General features: G+C 42.3%; 1 protein-coding gene across 1 annotated transcript in view; it reads right to left on the reverse strand.

The window, feature by feature from the left end:
• Positions 1-648: 648 nt before the first annotated feature.
• The window catches only part of LOC126983960 (zwei Ig domain protein zig-8-like), a 78,732-nt gene continuing 62,358 nt past the window's right edge, over positions 649-17,022 (reverse strand). Inside the window, exons 5-7 of the mRNA XM_050837231.1 lie at positions 15,084-15,187; positions 6,827-7,022; positions 649-903 (exon numbers count right to left, since the gene is read on the reverse strand). Of these exons, the coding sequence (XP_050693188.1) occupies positions 752-903; positions 6,827-7,022; positions 15,084-15,187 (452 nt within the window). The 3' untranslated portion in view covers positions 649-751. The remainder of the gene's footprint in view (positions 904-6,826; positions 7,023-15,083; positions 15,188-17,022) is intronic.

The following is a 17,022-nucleotide window of genomic DNA, read 5'->3' on the forward strand; positions in this document are numbered from 1 at the left end:
CGGAGACTAACATTACACCGAACAAGGAGGGACTAAACAAATAAAAAAGTTCAACTGGAAAATGAGAAAAAAGTTTGCCGCTCACTCATAAAAGTCTACCTGAAAATTTCCTCGGTACACACACACACACACACACACACACACACACACACACACACACACACACACACACACACACACACACACAAACGAGGAGGAAAGTGGAAGTAGGTTTAACTTTTTTTTCTTTTCTTTATCTTTTTTTTGCCCATTTGCAGGAATTTCTCTCAACGCCTCGAGCTGGAAGGAAAGAGCAGGTGTGTGTGTGTGTGTGTGTGTGTGTGTGTGTGTGTGTGTGTGTTTTTTTATTTTGGCTCTTAAGTCGAGACACACACACACACACACACACACACACACACACACACACACACCGTTCGAAAATCACGCTCCATTTAGTTTAAGTTCTTTCACCTCGAGAGTCAAGTCCAATTCACTTTCCATTTTCTTCAGACACACACACACACACACACACACACACACACACACACACACACACACACACACAGGCACCCGCACACGCACACGCTGGACACTAAATACCCTCATACCCACCCTCCCCTCCCCTCTCCCTCCCTCCCTCCTAATACAAGTATATACACGAACCTATAACTCTCCCCCTATTTACAAGACTAGCTCCTATCTGTCACCAGGAGACTAGTATCAACACAACATTAACCACTCCTAGATCTCCGGTGGCTAAGATCACGCCTAGTCATAAGAGAAAGGCGGCGATGCATGTGGAGTAGAAGGTGGAGGATGCGCTGTGGAGGACCAGGTGGGTGTGGAGCGCCAGGTGGAGGAGTGGAGAGGTGAAGTGACCCCGCCTGGCAGCGCTGTCGTGGTGCATCGCTGCGGGGACGTCTTCTGCGGGAGGGAAAAAAAAAGATGTTAGGCAAGGGATATAAGAGAATGAGAGAGGGAAAACAAAGAGAGGTTCGAGAGAGTGAGAGAGTAAGAGATGTATTAGAAAATGGATGTAAGAGTGAGTGAGAGAGAGAGAGCTAAACAAAGAGAGATTCGATAGAGAGAGAGAGAGAGAGAGAGAGAGAGAGAGAGAGAGAGAGAGGAGGGGAAAGGAATGTTAGTTAAGGGATGTAAAGGTATATTGAAGGACAGGCGAAAATCAAAGAGAGGTTCAAGAGAGAGAAAGAGTGTGTGTGTCAAATGTTTTAGCTAAGAAACATAAGGGTGTAAGGGGAGGAAAGACCAAAAACAAATGAGGTTCGAGAGAGAGAGTTAGAGAAATGTTAGCTAAGGATTATAAGGGACATAAGGAAGAAAAGACGAAAAATCAGAGCGAGAATAAGGAGAGAAAGAGAGACAGAGAGGGAGTGAGATATGTTAGCTAAGAAATATAAGCGCGTAAGGGAAGGAAAAGACGAAAAACAGAGCGAGAACCGAGAGAGAGAGAGTGAGAGCGATGTTAGCTAAGGAATATAAGACCATACGAGAGAAAATAGAGAAAACAAAGGTAGAGTCAAGACAGAGATAGACACAGAGAGAAGGGGGAAGGGAGGGAAGCCATGAAGAGAAGTGACGGTCGCAGGAGACGAAGGAGAAAGACGTAAGAGCGTGTAAGGAAGAATAAAGAGAGAGAGAGGGGGAGTCATTGGGATAGATGGAGGGAGGGAAAAAGGAACGGAGAGGGAAGGAAAGGAGGAGAGAAGTGAGAGAAGCAGTGGAGGGGAGAGAGAAAGAACGAGTGACTATGAAGAGGAATGGAGCAAACGAGAGAGGGAAATGGAAGAGAAGAGGAGAGAAGGGAGATAAAATGAGAGAGTTGAAAGGGAGAGAAATGAAGCCAGGTTGAAAGGTAAGAGAGAGAGAGAGAGAGAGAGAGAGAGAGAGAGAGAGAGAGAGAGAGAGAGAGAGAGAGAGAGAGAGAGAGAGAGAGAGAGAGAGCAGAGAGCAGAGAGCATAGGAAAGGTACATCATATGGAAGAGAAAAGAGAAACAGTGAAGGAAAAAGTACGGAGCAAAATAGGAAAGTAAGAGAAATAACAGGAGAGAGGAGGAGAAAGAGGAATCATGGAGAGGTATAAGAAGACAAATAGAAAGAAGAGGAAAGAAAGAGAGGATAAAGAGGAGAGAAAATCAGCCCCATTGAAAGATATAAGGCTAACGAGAACGGGAGAAAGGAGAGAAGGTAATTGAACGAAGGAGATAAACGAACATTGACGGGGAGAGAGGAAGAGAGATCGTAAGGAGCGTGAACAGGAAGAGGTTGCTGACGGCGGGGAGTGGCTGAAGCAGAGAGGTAAGAGGAAAAAGCGAGTAAATGGAGCGAGAAAGAATCTGTAGGAACGTTGAATCGGATGGCTCATAAACGTTGTCAGTAAGAGTAACGTTAAGGAGATGATTGAGGAAAGTGGAGGAAGGGGAGACGTAAAAAGAGAGTACTATGGATAAATTTCAAGGTTAAGGAGAACAGGGAAAAGCTGAAACGGTAAACATAAGACTTTGATGTGGAGACGAAGGGCCATATTCTTCAACAAGGGGATAATAGAGGAAAGGTGGACGAAGGAGAGACGAAAAAGGAGAGAAAGTACTGTGGATAAATTTCAAGGTTAAGGAGAACAGGGAAAAGCTGAAACCGTATACACAAGACTTTGATGTGGAGACAAAGGGTCATATTCTTCAACAAGGGGATAAAAGAGGAAAGTGGACGAAGGGGAGACGTAATAGGAAAGAAAGTACTGTGGATAAATTTCAAGGTTAAGGAGAACAAGGAAAAGCTGAAACGGTATACACAAAACTTTGATGTGGAGACAAAGGGGCCATATTCTTCAACATTTCGGCCCCCAAAGACACACATTTGACGTGGCTTTCGTGGGTTTCGTAAGCTTTTCAGTACTTAGTTTGATGACCTTGGTGGTAGTTTGACAAGGCTTCTGTATCATGAATGGGAGAAAAAGACTCGTGAGAACCCGTTTCATCTCCTTTTTGGTCTTGGAAAATAGTTGATGCGAAAGGTGAAAGCGTCTCAGAATACCAACCAAACGCCTATCCAATAAAGGGGCTATTTCACTGGACAAATTTTCCGTAGATCTTCAGTCAAACCACGATTTCCGCTGGCGTGGTTCTCAGATTTCCGTGGTTATCTGACGTGTCCACGATCTTCCAAGGCTACGGTAGATTTCACCTAAGGACGACGGTATTACTCACCATCATCATCATCAACAGCAATAACAATAAACAAATGAGAACCACGCTAGCGAAAATCGTGGTTTGACTGAAGATCCACGGAAAATTTGCCCAGTGTAATAACCCCTTAAGTTCTCTATTCCTAGGCCATTTCTTTGACGCCGGGAAAACTCTCTCCCTCCCAGCTTCCCTAAAGAGTCCAGCGCGTGTCCAGCCTTCCCTCAAAGTACCTCGTGTCCCTTTACCAATGATTAGCGTCCCGAGAGATATCTCCGAAGTTGATCCGACCCCCCCGAAGGATGCCCGGGCCCATGTTCTCCCTGTCCAGGCTATCGACCTTCCTCCGCTCTCTCCCGGTTACTGAGATGAAGTTCAACAATTAAGCTGTCTCTCTCTCTCTCTCTCTCTCTCTCTCTCTCTCTCTCTCTCTCTCTCTCTCTCGCTCTCGCTCTCGCTCTCTCGCTCTCTTTCTTTCAGTGTTTGGTGAGAAATTGAGTAAGTTGAGTGATTGAGAGCGGCCGCCGGAAGTCAGTTTGGGCCACTTTTGAGAGAGAGAGAGAGAGAGAGAGAGAGAGAGAGAGAGAGAGAGAGAGAGAGAGAGAGAGAGAGAGAGAGAGTGGCTTTAAACTTTTCGATACAGAGTCTTGAGCGTTCATTCAAGATCTCTCTTTCATCCTTGTTACATAAGGAGAGAGAGAGAGAGAGAGAGAGAGAGAGAGAGAGAGAGAGAGAGAGAGAGAGAGAGAGAGAGAGAGAGAGAGAGAGAGAGAGAGAGAAAGGAGGGGTGAAGTGTCCAAAACATACAACAGCTCTACACTTTAAAACAAAGACAAAAAAAAGAAAAAAAAAGAAAACGAAAAATCTTTCAAAAAAAAATTCTTCTCCACCTCGAGCAGAACGAGACTACTATTACTCTTGTTGTCGTTGTTGTTGTTGTTGTTGTTGTTGTTGTTGTTGTTGTTGTTGCATCTCGTCCTTAATCGTAGTGCGTTCCCGGGTTTCCTTTACGTTCGTACGTTCACTAATTTGGCCACTCTGGGCGAGGAATACAATAGTCCTTCCCTTCACGCTCTCCTTCCTCTCCCTTCCGCTTACCTTCCCTTGCCTTCCTTCTTCCCTACCGCTGTGTCTATTCCTTCAAACTCCGCCTCCCTTCCCTCCTTCTCTTCTTTCCCTCCCTACCGCTGTTTCCCTTCCTTCATCCTCTGCCTCCCTTCCTTCCTCCTTCTCTTCTTTCCCTCCCTACCGCTGCTTCCCTTCCTTCAAACTCTGCCTCCCTTCCCTCCTCCTTCTCTTCTTTCCCTCCCTACCGCTGCTTCCCTTCCTTCAAACTCCGCCTCCCTTCCCTCCTCCTTCTCTTCTTTCCCGCCCTACCGCTGCTTCCCTATCTTCATCCTCTGCCTCCCTTCCCTCTCTTTCTTTTCTCCCTTACCTTCCTTCTTCTTTCCGTTTCTTCCTCCCTACCGTTCTTTCCCTTACACTTCAAGTTCTTCATCATATTCACAAGCCTTCCTCCCTTCCTCGCTTCTCTTTACAAACTCCTCCTCTCCTTCCTTTCCTTCCTCCTTTCCTTCTTACATTCCTCTCGCCCTTTCGTCCTTCTTCGCCTACCCCAGACTCTCCCTTCCTCAATTCTCTCAACATATTCCTCCTCTCATCCCTATATATATGCTCTCTCCTTTTCCTTCTCATATTCCTCCCTTCCTCTCACCATCCCTCACATTTCTACCTCCCTTTCGTCTGCACCAGCCTCCTCCTCTTCTGTTCACGTTCCTCCTCTTATTCCTTTCCTCCTTCCCTTCTCTCTTTATTGACCTCCCTCCTTCTTATCCTCTCATTCCCTCCTCTCCACCAGCCTCCCTCGCCCTCCATTCTCTCTACATATTCCTGCTCACTTTCCTCCCTCTCTGCCTCCTTCACCTATCCACCTTCCTTTCGCCTTCCCAAACCACTCCCTCTCCCTTCTCGTCACGTGTAGTCCATTAAGGGCGTTAGCGGCAGCACAGGTGGGAGGGTCTACAGGTATACAAGGTGAAGGTGCCCGACGTGCTCAAAGGCGTACCTGCTATTTTTTTTTTTTTCCCTCGATTTTACCTTCTTTTTTCGGTCGGTCCTTTTGCGGTTCACAGTTTCACGGGTTATGGTGTGTTTTTTTTTTTTGCGTTTTCTTTTTGTTTGCGTTTTATTTTTTTATTTTTTTTTTTGAGCGGGGTCTGGTTTGGAGATGTGGTTGGTGGTATGTGATTTCTTTCTTTTTTCTTTTTCTTTTTTTTGAGGCGTTTCTGTGGTGCTGTCGATCATTATTTTTTCTTTTTCAGGTGATTTTGTGTGTGTGTGTGTGTGTGTGTGTGTGTGTGTGTGTGTGTGTGTGTGTGTGTGTGTGTGTGTTTGAGTCTTTTTTTTTCTTAGGATTCTGGTCTATATTAGGCTTGGTTAAGGTATCACTTTTTCATCTGTTTTCTTATTTTTCTCGTATTCTTATTCCCATTACTTTTATTTTTCTTAAGTGATTTTTTTGAGTGTATAGACTATTTTACATTCGTTTAGGTACTTTTCATTTGTGTGTGTGTGTGTATTTTTGAGTTTTTTTCTTAGGATTCTTGTCTATATTTGGTTTGGTTTAGGTAGCACATTTTCATCTGTTCTCTTATTTCTTCGTTTTCTTCTTCCCTTTACTTTATTTTTCTTAGGTGATTTTTTTTTTGCGTGTATAAACTATTTACATTCGTTTAGGTATTTTTCATCTTCCCTCCTATTTTTTTTGTATTCTTCTCTTTACTCTATATCCCTTATTTTACCTTTCTTTTCGCCCATTCCCTGTATTTTTCAGCGTATGTTTACTGTGTTGAGATATATTTTCCTTAGTTTGGGCAATTTTTCATATTTTCTCTTACCTTCCTTTTTTTCCTTTATTTTCCTGAGTTTCCCGTATTTCACCTTTAATATCAGCATGTTACACGTATTTTTAGGGTTCTGGTATATATTTTCCACAGTTTAGTAAATTTTTCATCCTTTCTCATATTTTCCACGTTTTCTTTTCTTTATTTTTCCTGGATCTCCCTTCTTTTACCTCTATTGTTAGCTTGGTACACGTATTCAATTTTGTTTTCTTTACTTGCCGTTTTCTTTTCGCTTATCGCCTCGTCATATGCATAAAGCGATGACGCGAGCCAAGCCGAAAGTCATATGAAGAATTATTCGAGTTATGTAAAAAGGTGCTGGAGGCGCGAGGATTCAATTAGGGAAGAATGGCTTTTACCTGGGCTTTGCTGGGATCTGGAGAGGAGGCTTTGCTCTCCCTCTCACTCTCCCTCTCTCACTCTCTCTGTGCGTTTTCGTCCTTTTGTGCAGTGTTGCTTTAAGTTTAAGTAATAGTTTTTATCTATAGTATTTTGTTCTTTCGTACACTGTTCCTGTAAAATTGTAAAGCCCCCAAGATAACTACTACTACTACTGCTACTACTACTACTACTACTACTACTACTACTACTACTACTACTACTACTACTACTACTACTATTACTACTACTACAATACTATTATCCTCTTGCACCACCACCACAACCAATATCATTACCCCCAACATCTACCACATCACCACCACCACCACCACTACACCATCCCCAACACCACCACCACCTACCGTCCACAATAAACACGGTGGCCGAGGCGGGGGAGACGGTGTCGGGCTGGCAGGTGTAGTTCCCCGCGTCCTCCGGTGCCACGCGAACCACCGACAGCTTGGAAGAGAGCAGCCGCCCCGCCTTCTCTGTGTGAATGCTGACGCCCCCTCGCCCGCCTGTTATTGTCACCTTGGTCTTGTTGTGCGTCCACTCCACCTGTAGGGGAGAGAGGAAGATGTTGCTGTGTTGAAGTGTTACAAGTTGATGTTCTTGAGAGCTAAGGATAGTCGGCCCCTTTCTCTTTGTAGCACAGGCAAATTTTTTTAAGGTGGCTACCGTGATATGGGTGTGTATGGAGGTGTTTTGAGTGATATGAACGTATGTGATGTTTAGTTGGTTGATGTGAATGTACGAGAAGCGCAGTGATGGTCGGCCCCCTCATGTTGGTGGCACGGGGGGATTAGTTTTTATGGTGCTGCCGTGATATGGATGTCCATGGAGGTGGTGTGAGTGATTTGAACGAAACGAGCGAGTTTTATTTATTAGTAGTTGCCGTGATATGAATACTGATGGAAATATTTGATTGCTAAGAACGTACGTTAAATTCAGTTTGTTGATGTGAACGTACCTAGTAACCTCTAAACTATAATGTACCATATAGAGTCTTTATTACCTGGTGCCGAAGATGTCTCAAGTCACCTAGCTTATACATTACTGGTGTGTTTGCTTCCTTTTACATAATCGTGCGATGTAGACGACAACATTCATAGTCACATTTACTACGCAGAGAAAACAAATTCTTTTCCCATCATCGGGCATTAGACGAAAGAATAAAAGTCTTGTTAAAGTTACGTAACGAGAAGTCGCCAAATGACATAAAACTCCAATTACCAGCCCGTAAAAGCCCTCCATTAGAAACAGGAGCGTCTTCAAAACTCAATTTCGTAGTTTTCTGAGTTATTTCCTTTTTTTCCTCTGCGCTTGATGAAAAAAACGAATAGAATCTTGGGAACGAAGCATAGACGGTGGGAACTGACTGTATAATATTTCCCATCAAAGGCGTGGAAGTTACCGTACTCGCTCCATTTTTCCTTCTCTTTCCAGCGAAGTTGAAGAGAAGAAAAAGTAGACGGAGACATTTTTATGGGAGTGACCTACAGCATCGTATGAACAGTCGTCGTTATCTCGTGGTAATATATTTCAGTCTCTCGTCTTCATTTTTTTCGTTATTTTGATTTAGTTTTATCCTGCTATTGTCGCTATACCGACCATGAAATCCAGTAATCTATCAATACAGTAGACATTGTGGGTGGACGGTTCTTATGAGGGCGAGAGATATGCTGTGAGGGGCGGATGGTTGGTTGGCTCGGGGTGGACTGATGCTGGACGAGACATAATGGACAGCGGTGCACATAAGAAAAGGGATCTTAGATATAAAATTATAATATGTGTTCTGCCCACGTTGTTGCTCCAGGAAAAATATGGCCGAAAATGGAGAAGTAAGCGAATTGTAGTGAATATACGGCATCATATTGGTGGTTCAGTACACTCGCAAAGAAAGACGCAACAAATATAGAAGTTTAGAAAGATTATAAACGAGAGGAGTGGAAATATGACCCAAAAAGGATACATAAGCGAATTGTAGTGAAAATAAAGCATCATATTGGTGGTTCAGTAAACTAGCAAAGAAAAACGCAACAAATATAGAAGTTTAGAAAGTTTAGATACGGGAGGAGTGAAAATATGGCCCAAAAAGGATACATAAGCGAATTTTAGTGAATATAAAGCATGATATTGGTGGTTCAGTAAACTAGCAAAGAAAAACGCAACAAATATAGAAGTTTAGAAAGTTTAGGTACGGGAGAAGAAGTGAAAATATGGCCCGGAGAGGATACATAAACGAATTGTAGTGAATATAAAGCATGATATTGGTGGTTCAGTAAACTAGCAAAGAAAAACGCAACAAATATAGAAGTTTAGAAAGTTTAGATACGGGAGAAGAAGTGAAAATATGGCCCGGAGAGGATACATAAACGAATTTTAGTGAATATAAAGCATGATATCGGTGGCTCAGTAAACTAGCAAAGAAAAACGCAACAAATATAGAAGTTTAGAAAGTTTAAATACGCTATAAAGAGTGAAAATATGACCCAAAATGGATACATAAGCGAATGGTAGTGAATATAGAGGATCATATATGTGGTTCAGGATCATATGTGTGGTTCAGTAAAGAAAAACGCAACAAATGTAAAAGTTTGAAAAGTTTAGATCCAGAAGGAAACTCGTAACCGTTTAGGATGGGGCAGCCTTTTCAGTATCTACAGTGAGGGAGGGCGGCATCAAATGAAGGTTGAAATGATCTACCCCAAGTTATCCCTTTTTTCACTTTATTTTCCATCTGGGAGAGACGCAGGGAATAGGGGAAGATGTTGAGGGTTTCTTACGGGATCGCTAACTCGGAGCACTGCATGAATCCTCTTAAGTTTAGCTCGTTTGCCATTTATTTCTTTTTCACTTAATTTTCCATCGAGGAGAGACGCAGCGAAGAGGGAAATATGCTGAGGCTTTCTTACGGGGGCGCCAACTCGGACCACTGCTTGAATACCCTCTAAGTTAAGCTCGTTTGCTATTTTTCGTCTCACACCCAAGATGGAAGTTTGATTAGGACGGGGGAGAGGAAAAGACGTAATGGCCACAGGCGGTGTTATCTTGAGGGAAGGGCCAGACCACCTCGGCTAAATATTCATACCTTCAAGAGTTTTCCGCGTGCCTCGAGATGGAAGGGAAGTCAGGGTGGAAGAGAGGGATGGAGGAGAGACTAAAAATAAGAGTAAAACTGAATGATCTACTCTTTCTTCGACCTGATCATTTAGTATTGGAAAAGAAAGCAGGGAAGGGTATTGCATTAGAGATAAGGATAGCTATCTAAAGAATAAGAAAAACTGTATAATCAACTCTTTCTTCGACCTGATCATTTAGTAGAGGAAAAGACAGCAGGAAAGGGTATTGCATTAGAGATAAGAATGACTAAAGAATAAGAAAAACTGAATGATCTACTTTTACCTCGGCTAGATCATTTAGTACAGAAAGAGAAAGCAGGAGAGAGATAAGGGAAACTAAAGACTGAGAAAAAACTGAGTAACCCACTTTTAGGTTGGCTTAAACATTTAGTATAAGAAAAGAAACCCGGAAAAAAATGTTGCCTTAAAGATAAACAAAATCTACATAGTTTACTTATGGACTGAACCGTTCATAGAGAAGAGAAAACATGAAGAAGTGACTATCTTAAAAATACGAGTATATGAACGTTCGTTTGCCTTAGACTGAACATAAACAGACATCAAGGACAGAAAGTAAGCTTACACGACGCTGAATGTCAAGAAAGAAAGAAAAACAAGAAAATTCAACTTGTTCTTGGTTTGAAAGTCGAGCGAAGAAAAAGTTGAGCTACTTTTACTACAACTACTACTACTACTACTACGTCTACTACTACTACCACTCCCACTACTACCACTATTACTACTACTATTACTACTATTACTACTACTACCACCATCACCTTCCACTCAACAACTTGGAAAAATAGACAGAAAAAGACATCCCTCGGAGCCCCGCAGCCCACAACAGTTAGATCAGAGGAAACTGATGGTAATCCAATTGGTGGGGTCCTTCGTGTGTGTTCGGGAGATAGTTTTCCCTTCTCCCCCTCTACCGCAAGTCAAGAGATCAAGTGGAGGTGAACGCTGGGCCAAGGATAATTTTTTTTTTTTTACCGATAACGTCCACATTTTTTCTCCATTTTGATGTACAATGAAAGTAATATTTTTTTTTTTACACAATTAGACGTAAAAGTGCGACCGAGGACAAGTTTTTTCCACTGATACATTCACTTTCTTTTCCATTTTGACACGATGAAACTTATTTACTATTTTCACCACCCATAACATTCACATTTTTTTCTCCATTTTGACGTACAATGGAAATGCTGTCGTGATTTTTTTTTCCCTGGTGACGTGAACGGTGGATCGAGGATAAGCTTTTTTTCCACCAATAACATTCGCTTTTTTTTTCTCCAGTTTGACGCTCAATGAAAAATAAATACTGTAGTTTTTTCCCCACAAGTCGGCGTGAAGGAAATAAGTTTTTTTCCCACCCAAAACATTCATACTTTCTTTCTCTTCTGACGTCCAGTGAAAATGAAATCGTAGTTTTTTTCCCCACGAGTCTACGTGAAGGAAATAAGTTTTTTTTTCCCACCCAAAGCATTCGTACTTTCTATCTCTTCTGACGTCCAGTGAAAATGAAATCGTAGTTTTTTCCCCACGAGTCTACGTGAAGGAAATAAGTTTTTTTTTTCCCACCCAAAGCATTCGTACTTTCTATCTCTTCTGACGTCCAGTGAAAATGACATGGTAGTTTTTTCCCCTCGTAATATCATTGGTCAAAGAATAATAATATCACAGTCTAGGTATGGCGTAAAGTAATAATATTGGCATTTCTCTCACATATCATTAGTATGAATAATAATGATAATAGATTGGCAGGATGTTATGTCACAAAGGCGTCGGTGTTTTCAATAGATCGCAGGTAAAGGTTCGGTATAATCTGGCAGCTTATTTATACCTTTGTTATTTCTTCTTTCAAATTTCATTGTTTAAGAGGTGTTGGTATTTCAATATATCACTGGTAAAGTTACTGAGATTTGGTGTTAATATGTCGTTGAAAGTATTTATTGTTGAAGAATTTGTTTATTTCATGAATTTGTTGTTAACGTATTTTTTGTTATTTTGTTGATTTTTTGTTATTTTTTTCACTTATCATTGTTAAAGAGACGTTTGTACTTTTCACATATCACAAGTTAAAGTTCCTGTGATCTGGCAGCTCAGTTACGTCGTTAAGTAATGCCATTGTTATTTTTTTTCCATTCGTCATCGCCCAAAAGTATTCATAATTCCATCCATTGCCAAAAAATATCAATTATTCTCTTAGATCCCGAGCGAGCCGCCGATAAACCAGTTAGGGAACGGTTGCTTTTCTTTCCATTCGCCGCTTCTCTCTCTCCCTTCACCGCTTCACAAGTCGGGGAAAGCGTCGGTCATTGAAATGCGTCTGTCCTCGCGTGTAGCAAAAGTTTGGTGTAATTTTTTTTCAAGTTTGACTCCAAAAAACTTTACGCGGTTCATTTCCATTTCTCTCGATTTCCCTTTCTTCTTTTTTCGTTTTGTATTTTTCGTCGTCGTCGTTGTCCTCCTCTGTCTCCTCCTTCTCCTGTCTCTCTCCCAATGTATTTTTCACCCTTCCTTACTTCGTTTCCATTTCTCTCTTTTCCTTCCATTCTTTTTCTTTCTACTTTACATTCCGCTTTCTTTTTCTACTTTACTTTAAGCATAATCCTTTCTTTCCTTACTCCCTTTCCATTCATCCTTATTTTCTTCCTTCCTTTTTATTTCTTCTCTATATTCCATTTTCTTTGTATATTTTTCTGTATACATCGTCCTTTCTCCACGCTCCATTTCCTTATCTTTATCCTCCTACTCTTCTTCCTTCTCCACCTACTCATCTGGTGCCTCCTCTTTTTCTTCCTTCTTCGCCTCCCCGTCCTCGTCCTCAATTTAATCCATATCCTCCCTTTTCGTTCCCTACTTCCTCCTTCATCACCTCCTTTTCCTCTTCCTCCTTTTCATTGTAATTCCTATCTTCCCCCTTTGTCTTCTACTTCCCCCTTCATCACCTCCTTTTCCTCTTCCTCCTTTTCATTGTAATTCATATCATCCCCCTTCGTCTTCTACTTCCCCCTTCATCACCTCCTTTTCCTCTTCCTCCTCTTCATTGTAATTCATATCATCCTCCTTGGTCTTCTACTTCCCCCTTCATCACCTTCTTTTCCTCTTTCTCTTCCTCATTCGTCTTCTACTTCCTTCGTCACCACCTCCATTTCCTCTTCCCCCTCCTACTTCTTCCAGCTATCTGTCTCCCATTTCCTTCCCCCTTCTCCGTCTCCATGTCTTTCCCGCCAGCTGCCTCTCTCAGCGGGTGGCGATGACACTAGAAACATATGAGGAAGGGACAGCAGTTATTAGATCAGCGCAAAATATGACCTTTTGATGCCTCTCGGTCTCGTATGGGAGCGAGGGCGAAGAGGCTGACTGTTCACCCGATATTTGCCTACGACGCGTTAGTGGTAGGGGAAGAGAGGAGCCTTCAGGACCATAGAGTCGATGGCTGCGTGAAATGTGAGAGGGACGCCTGGCCTGGAGCGTATATTCCCGGCGCCTGGAAGAGGGTCTGTAGGGGTGAAAGTGTGCTGAAGAGCGTGATGGTTAGGAATAAGAAAGGGCTTGGTGCTGGGGAGGGCCGAAATAGGCGAGGAAAGTCAATTATTTTGCCTGGCGTTGCGGTGAATGGCGGTAAGATGTGATATTAAAAGATAACATGTGTGTCGTTTTATATATGTGAGAGATGAGAGCAAGGGAAAAAAGAAGGTACGAAGCTAGTGTCGAAAAAGAGGCGGTAATAACTCCATTGTTCAGCCTTGTGTTTGTAGAATATTTGGAAAAGATGTGAAAAAGTTAGCAGGTGTTTCGTTTTCTATATATTTGAAAAAATGAAAGCAGAGAAAGAGAGGAGATACGACGTTAGGTAGTGTAGAAAGTCGATGATTTAGCCTTGTTTTGTTGATTATTTGGAAAAGATGTGAGATATGAAAAGCTATCATGTGTTACGTTTTATATATATGAGAAATGAGAGCCGGAGAAGGAAAGGAGTTACGAAAAAGGTAGAGGAAAGTCGACGGTTTGGCGTGCTATTGTGGTCTGTTTGGAGGAAAGAGCAAGAAAGGAAAAGCTACCACCAAGTATTCCGTCTATTTATAATGAAAAATGAGGCATATCCGCAGCGGGAAATACCTGGCAGGTGTGAGGCATTACCGCAGAATGGGTACGTAGTGAGAGAGGTAAAAGATATGAGAGAAAAAAAGTCTGGAGTTTCTGAGTTATGGCTAAAATAATAATGATGGGTGGAGAGAAACTTGTGCGAGGCTGGCAGCGTGGGAGGCGGAGGAGCGAGAGACGAAGGATATTAAAAGAGGGGAAGAGGCGCGTGTTTTGAGTTATAAGGGAAGCGAGAATGATGAGTAGCGGGGAAGTAGCTGGCGGGAGGAGTAATGGAAGGCGGCGGGAGTCAGCGCGGGGAGGCAGGTGGTGTTGATGAATGCCGTACACAGCGCAGGTGGTGACCCAGGTGGCCAGGACGACCGCCGATCTCAGGGGAGGAGCGAGGCGGAGAAAAGAGGACGTGAAAGAATAAACAAAAGAAATGCGAAAGAATGGCGTCGGGCAGACATTGAGGGATATTGAAGAAGGACGCAACCAAGCCACTGCAACCCAACTCAACCAACTGAAACAAACCCTGAGTCAACCAAGAGGAAAGGGGAAACCAAAAAAAGAAAAGAACCGGTGGAAGAGGAAACAAAGATGGGAAGAATAGCGTTGGGCAGACACTGAAGGATATTGAAGACAAACCTAACCAAGCCAACCCAACCCAATTTAACCGAACTCAACCCAACTGAAACCAAGCCTCAACCACCCAAGAGGAAAGAGGAAACTAAAGAAATGCGAAAGAATAGCATCGGACAGAGATATTGAAGATGGCCCCATCCAAGCTAACCCAGCCCAACCCAACCCAACCCAACTGAAACCAAGCCTGCCCCAGCCCAACCCAACCAGACCAATCCGAACAAACCTAACCAAGCCTATCCTATCGCAACCCAAAGCTAACCTAATCTCATCCACCCAAACTAAACCGAACCAACACAAACTAAACCAAATCAACCCTGGATGACGTAACCGAATACCAATCAGCATGGGACGCATGTGTAAGACTTTAACGAACAAGACAAAAACAAAAACAACGACGTATGGAAGTAGTGTTATGGCGGGACAGGAGACGGAAGAATAAAAGGAGGAGAAAGAGGATATGAATGAGGAGGAAAGGATGGGGAAAGGAAAGAGATAAGAAGGAGTAGGACAAAATGTAAGGAAAGGGAAAAGAGAAAGGGAACAGGAGAAAGGGCAGAAGGAGGAGGCGTAGGAGGAGATAAAGAAGTACGGACTGAGTGAAAGTATACAAGGTGGAGCAAGTAATTCCCGTGTGAGAAGCATTAAAACAACACGGACCCTTTGAGCGCCGAGAGTCTGTTAGCAAAGGTATGAGAGTGGATCAGGGACGTACAGGTGTCAGGACGTTCCCCCAGGTAGAGAGGCAGATAGGTAGACTCACTGTGCTAAGAGCGTTGGGGTGAAGGTGAGCCACGCAGGTGAGGACGAGGGTAGAGCCGCTCTTGATAAACAGTTCCTTGGGTCCCGGAATCCTCGCTGCAGGAACTGTGGGGGGAGAAAAAAGAGAAGCAATATAAGAGGAAAACGCTATGAAACCTTTGCTGGGCGGAAGAGAGAAAGGAGAAAAAAGGGGAAAAAATATACAGCGCTAAAAGACATCTAGATAGACCGTTATAAGACCAATATGAGACGGAAAACAGCACGAAACCTTTGCTGGGCGGGAAAGAGAAAGGATAAAAAAGAAACAGGACAGAAGATTGTGAGGGAGAAAAAATGGAAAGGAGAAATATATACACGAGTGAAATACGTTATGAATGATTGTGATAAAGAAAGAAAAGGTAGAATGACCAATGTAAGACGGTAACAAGCCATGAAAACAATTACTGAGTGTGAAAGAGAAGCGAGGAGAAAATATACAGGACCAAAATTTGTGAAGGGAAAAAAGAGGAAAGGATAGAAAATATATACAGCACCGATAAACATAACGAAAGAAAGTGTTGGGAAAAGAAAATGAAGATGACTATTATAATACCGCGAGTAATCCTGTACCAATAAAAATAAAAGGGAAAGAAAATAAAAATCAAGAAAGTTAAAGGAACAGAAAAAATATAGATTGCGCCGGAATGTGATACAAAAAACGTTATGGGAAAAAGTAAAAAAAAAGTCAAATAAGAAAATAAAAATGATAAATTCAACATAAAACAAACACAGCAGTAAACTAATCCCTCCTATTTTTTTATGCTTCGAAACATTGCTGCATAAACTGAGCAAAACTAAATAAAAAAGAGAGAAAAGAAGACAAAAATAAATACAATAATAGAAAATACAAATGCGAATGAAAGAAAAAGAAGTAAACAGAAATTTTATAGAGATGAAAGGCAGAAACATAATATCAAAAGCTCACTATGAACGATAAAACGCAAGTAGACCCATCCACCATTCTCTTTTAAGTTTCTTTTTTTATCCTTATTTTTTGGGGTAGTGGTGTTGGTGGTGGTTGAGGGGAAAGAATAATGATCCCGTTTTTATTTGAATTTTAGAATGTTTTTTTTTTTTTCTCTCTTTAGGGCTGTTTCCGTTTTTATGTTCCAGTGACTATCTTTATCTTTTCTCCGTTATTCTTTTATCCTATAGTATCAGTATCAGTTTCTCTCTCTCTCTCTCTCTCTCTCTCTCTCTCTCTCTCTCTCTCTCTCTCTCTCTCTCTCTCTCTCTCTCTCTCTCTCTCTCTCTCTCTCTCTCTCTCTCTCTCTCTCTCTCTCTCTCTCTCTCTCTCTCTCTCTCTCTCTCTCTCTCTCTCTCTCTCTCTCTCTCTCTCTCTCTCTCTCTCTCTCTTCTTCTCTCCTCTTTCATCCTCATACGTATCTTTTATCTGCTCTTCTAATTCCATATCTCTCTCGCAGTCATTCGGTATTTCTCTCTCATTGTGCACTTTATCCGCTTCCACTTTCTCTTTCCCCTTTTCCTAGTTTCTGTACTCATTCTCTTCATTCTTATCCTTTCACCTTCATCCCCCTCTCCTCGTTCTCATCCTCTTTTTACTCTTTTTATTCCTCCGCCTTCTGTTCCCCTTTCTCCTTCCCTTCTACGTTTTGTCTCCATTTTTTTTTATCCTCTCTACTTTCTCTCCCTTTCCTCCTCCTCCTCCTTTTTCTCCTCTTCCTATTTCTTCTCTTCCTGTTGCCTAATGAGCAAGCGTGACCATCAAAATAACGCCAGAAACCTCGGTGATGAGTCAAGTCCAGGTGAAAAATTTTACCTACAAAACATTATTATTTGAGATTGACGACTGCGTGGAGAGTGGAGTGTGAGGAGAGTTTTGCTGTGTGTGTGTGTGTGCGTGTGTGTGTGTGTGTGTGTGTGTGTGTGTGTGTGTGTGT

The sequence above is a fragment of the Eriocheir sinensis genome, chromosome 55 (genome assembly GCF_024679095.1).
Source record: "Eriocheir sinensis breed Jianghai 21 chromosome 55, ASM2467909v1, whole genome shotgun sequence".
Taxonomy (NCBI): domain Eukaryota; kingdom Metazoa; phylum Arthropoda; class Malacostraca; order Decapoda; family Varunidae; genus Eriocheir; species Eriocheir sinensis.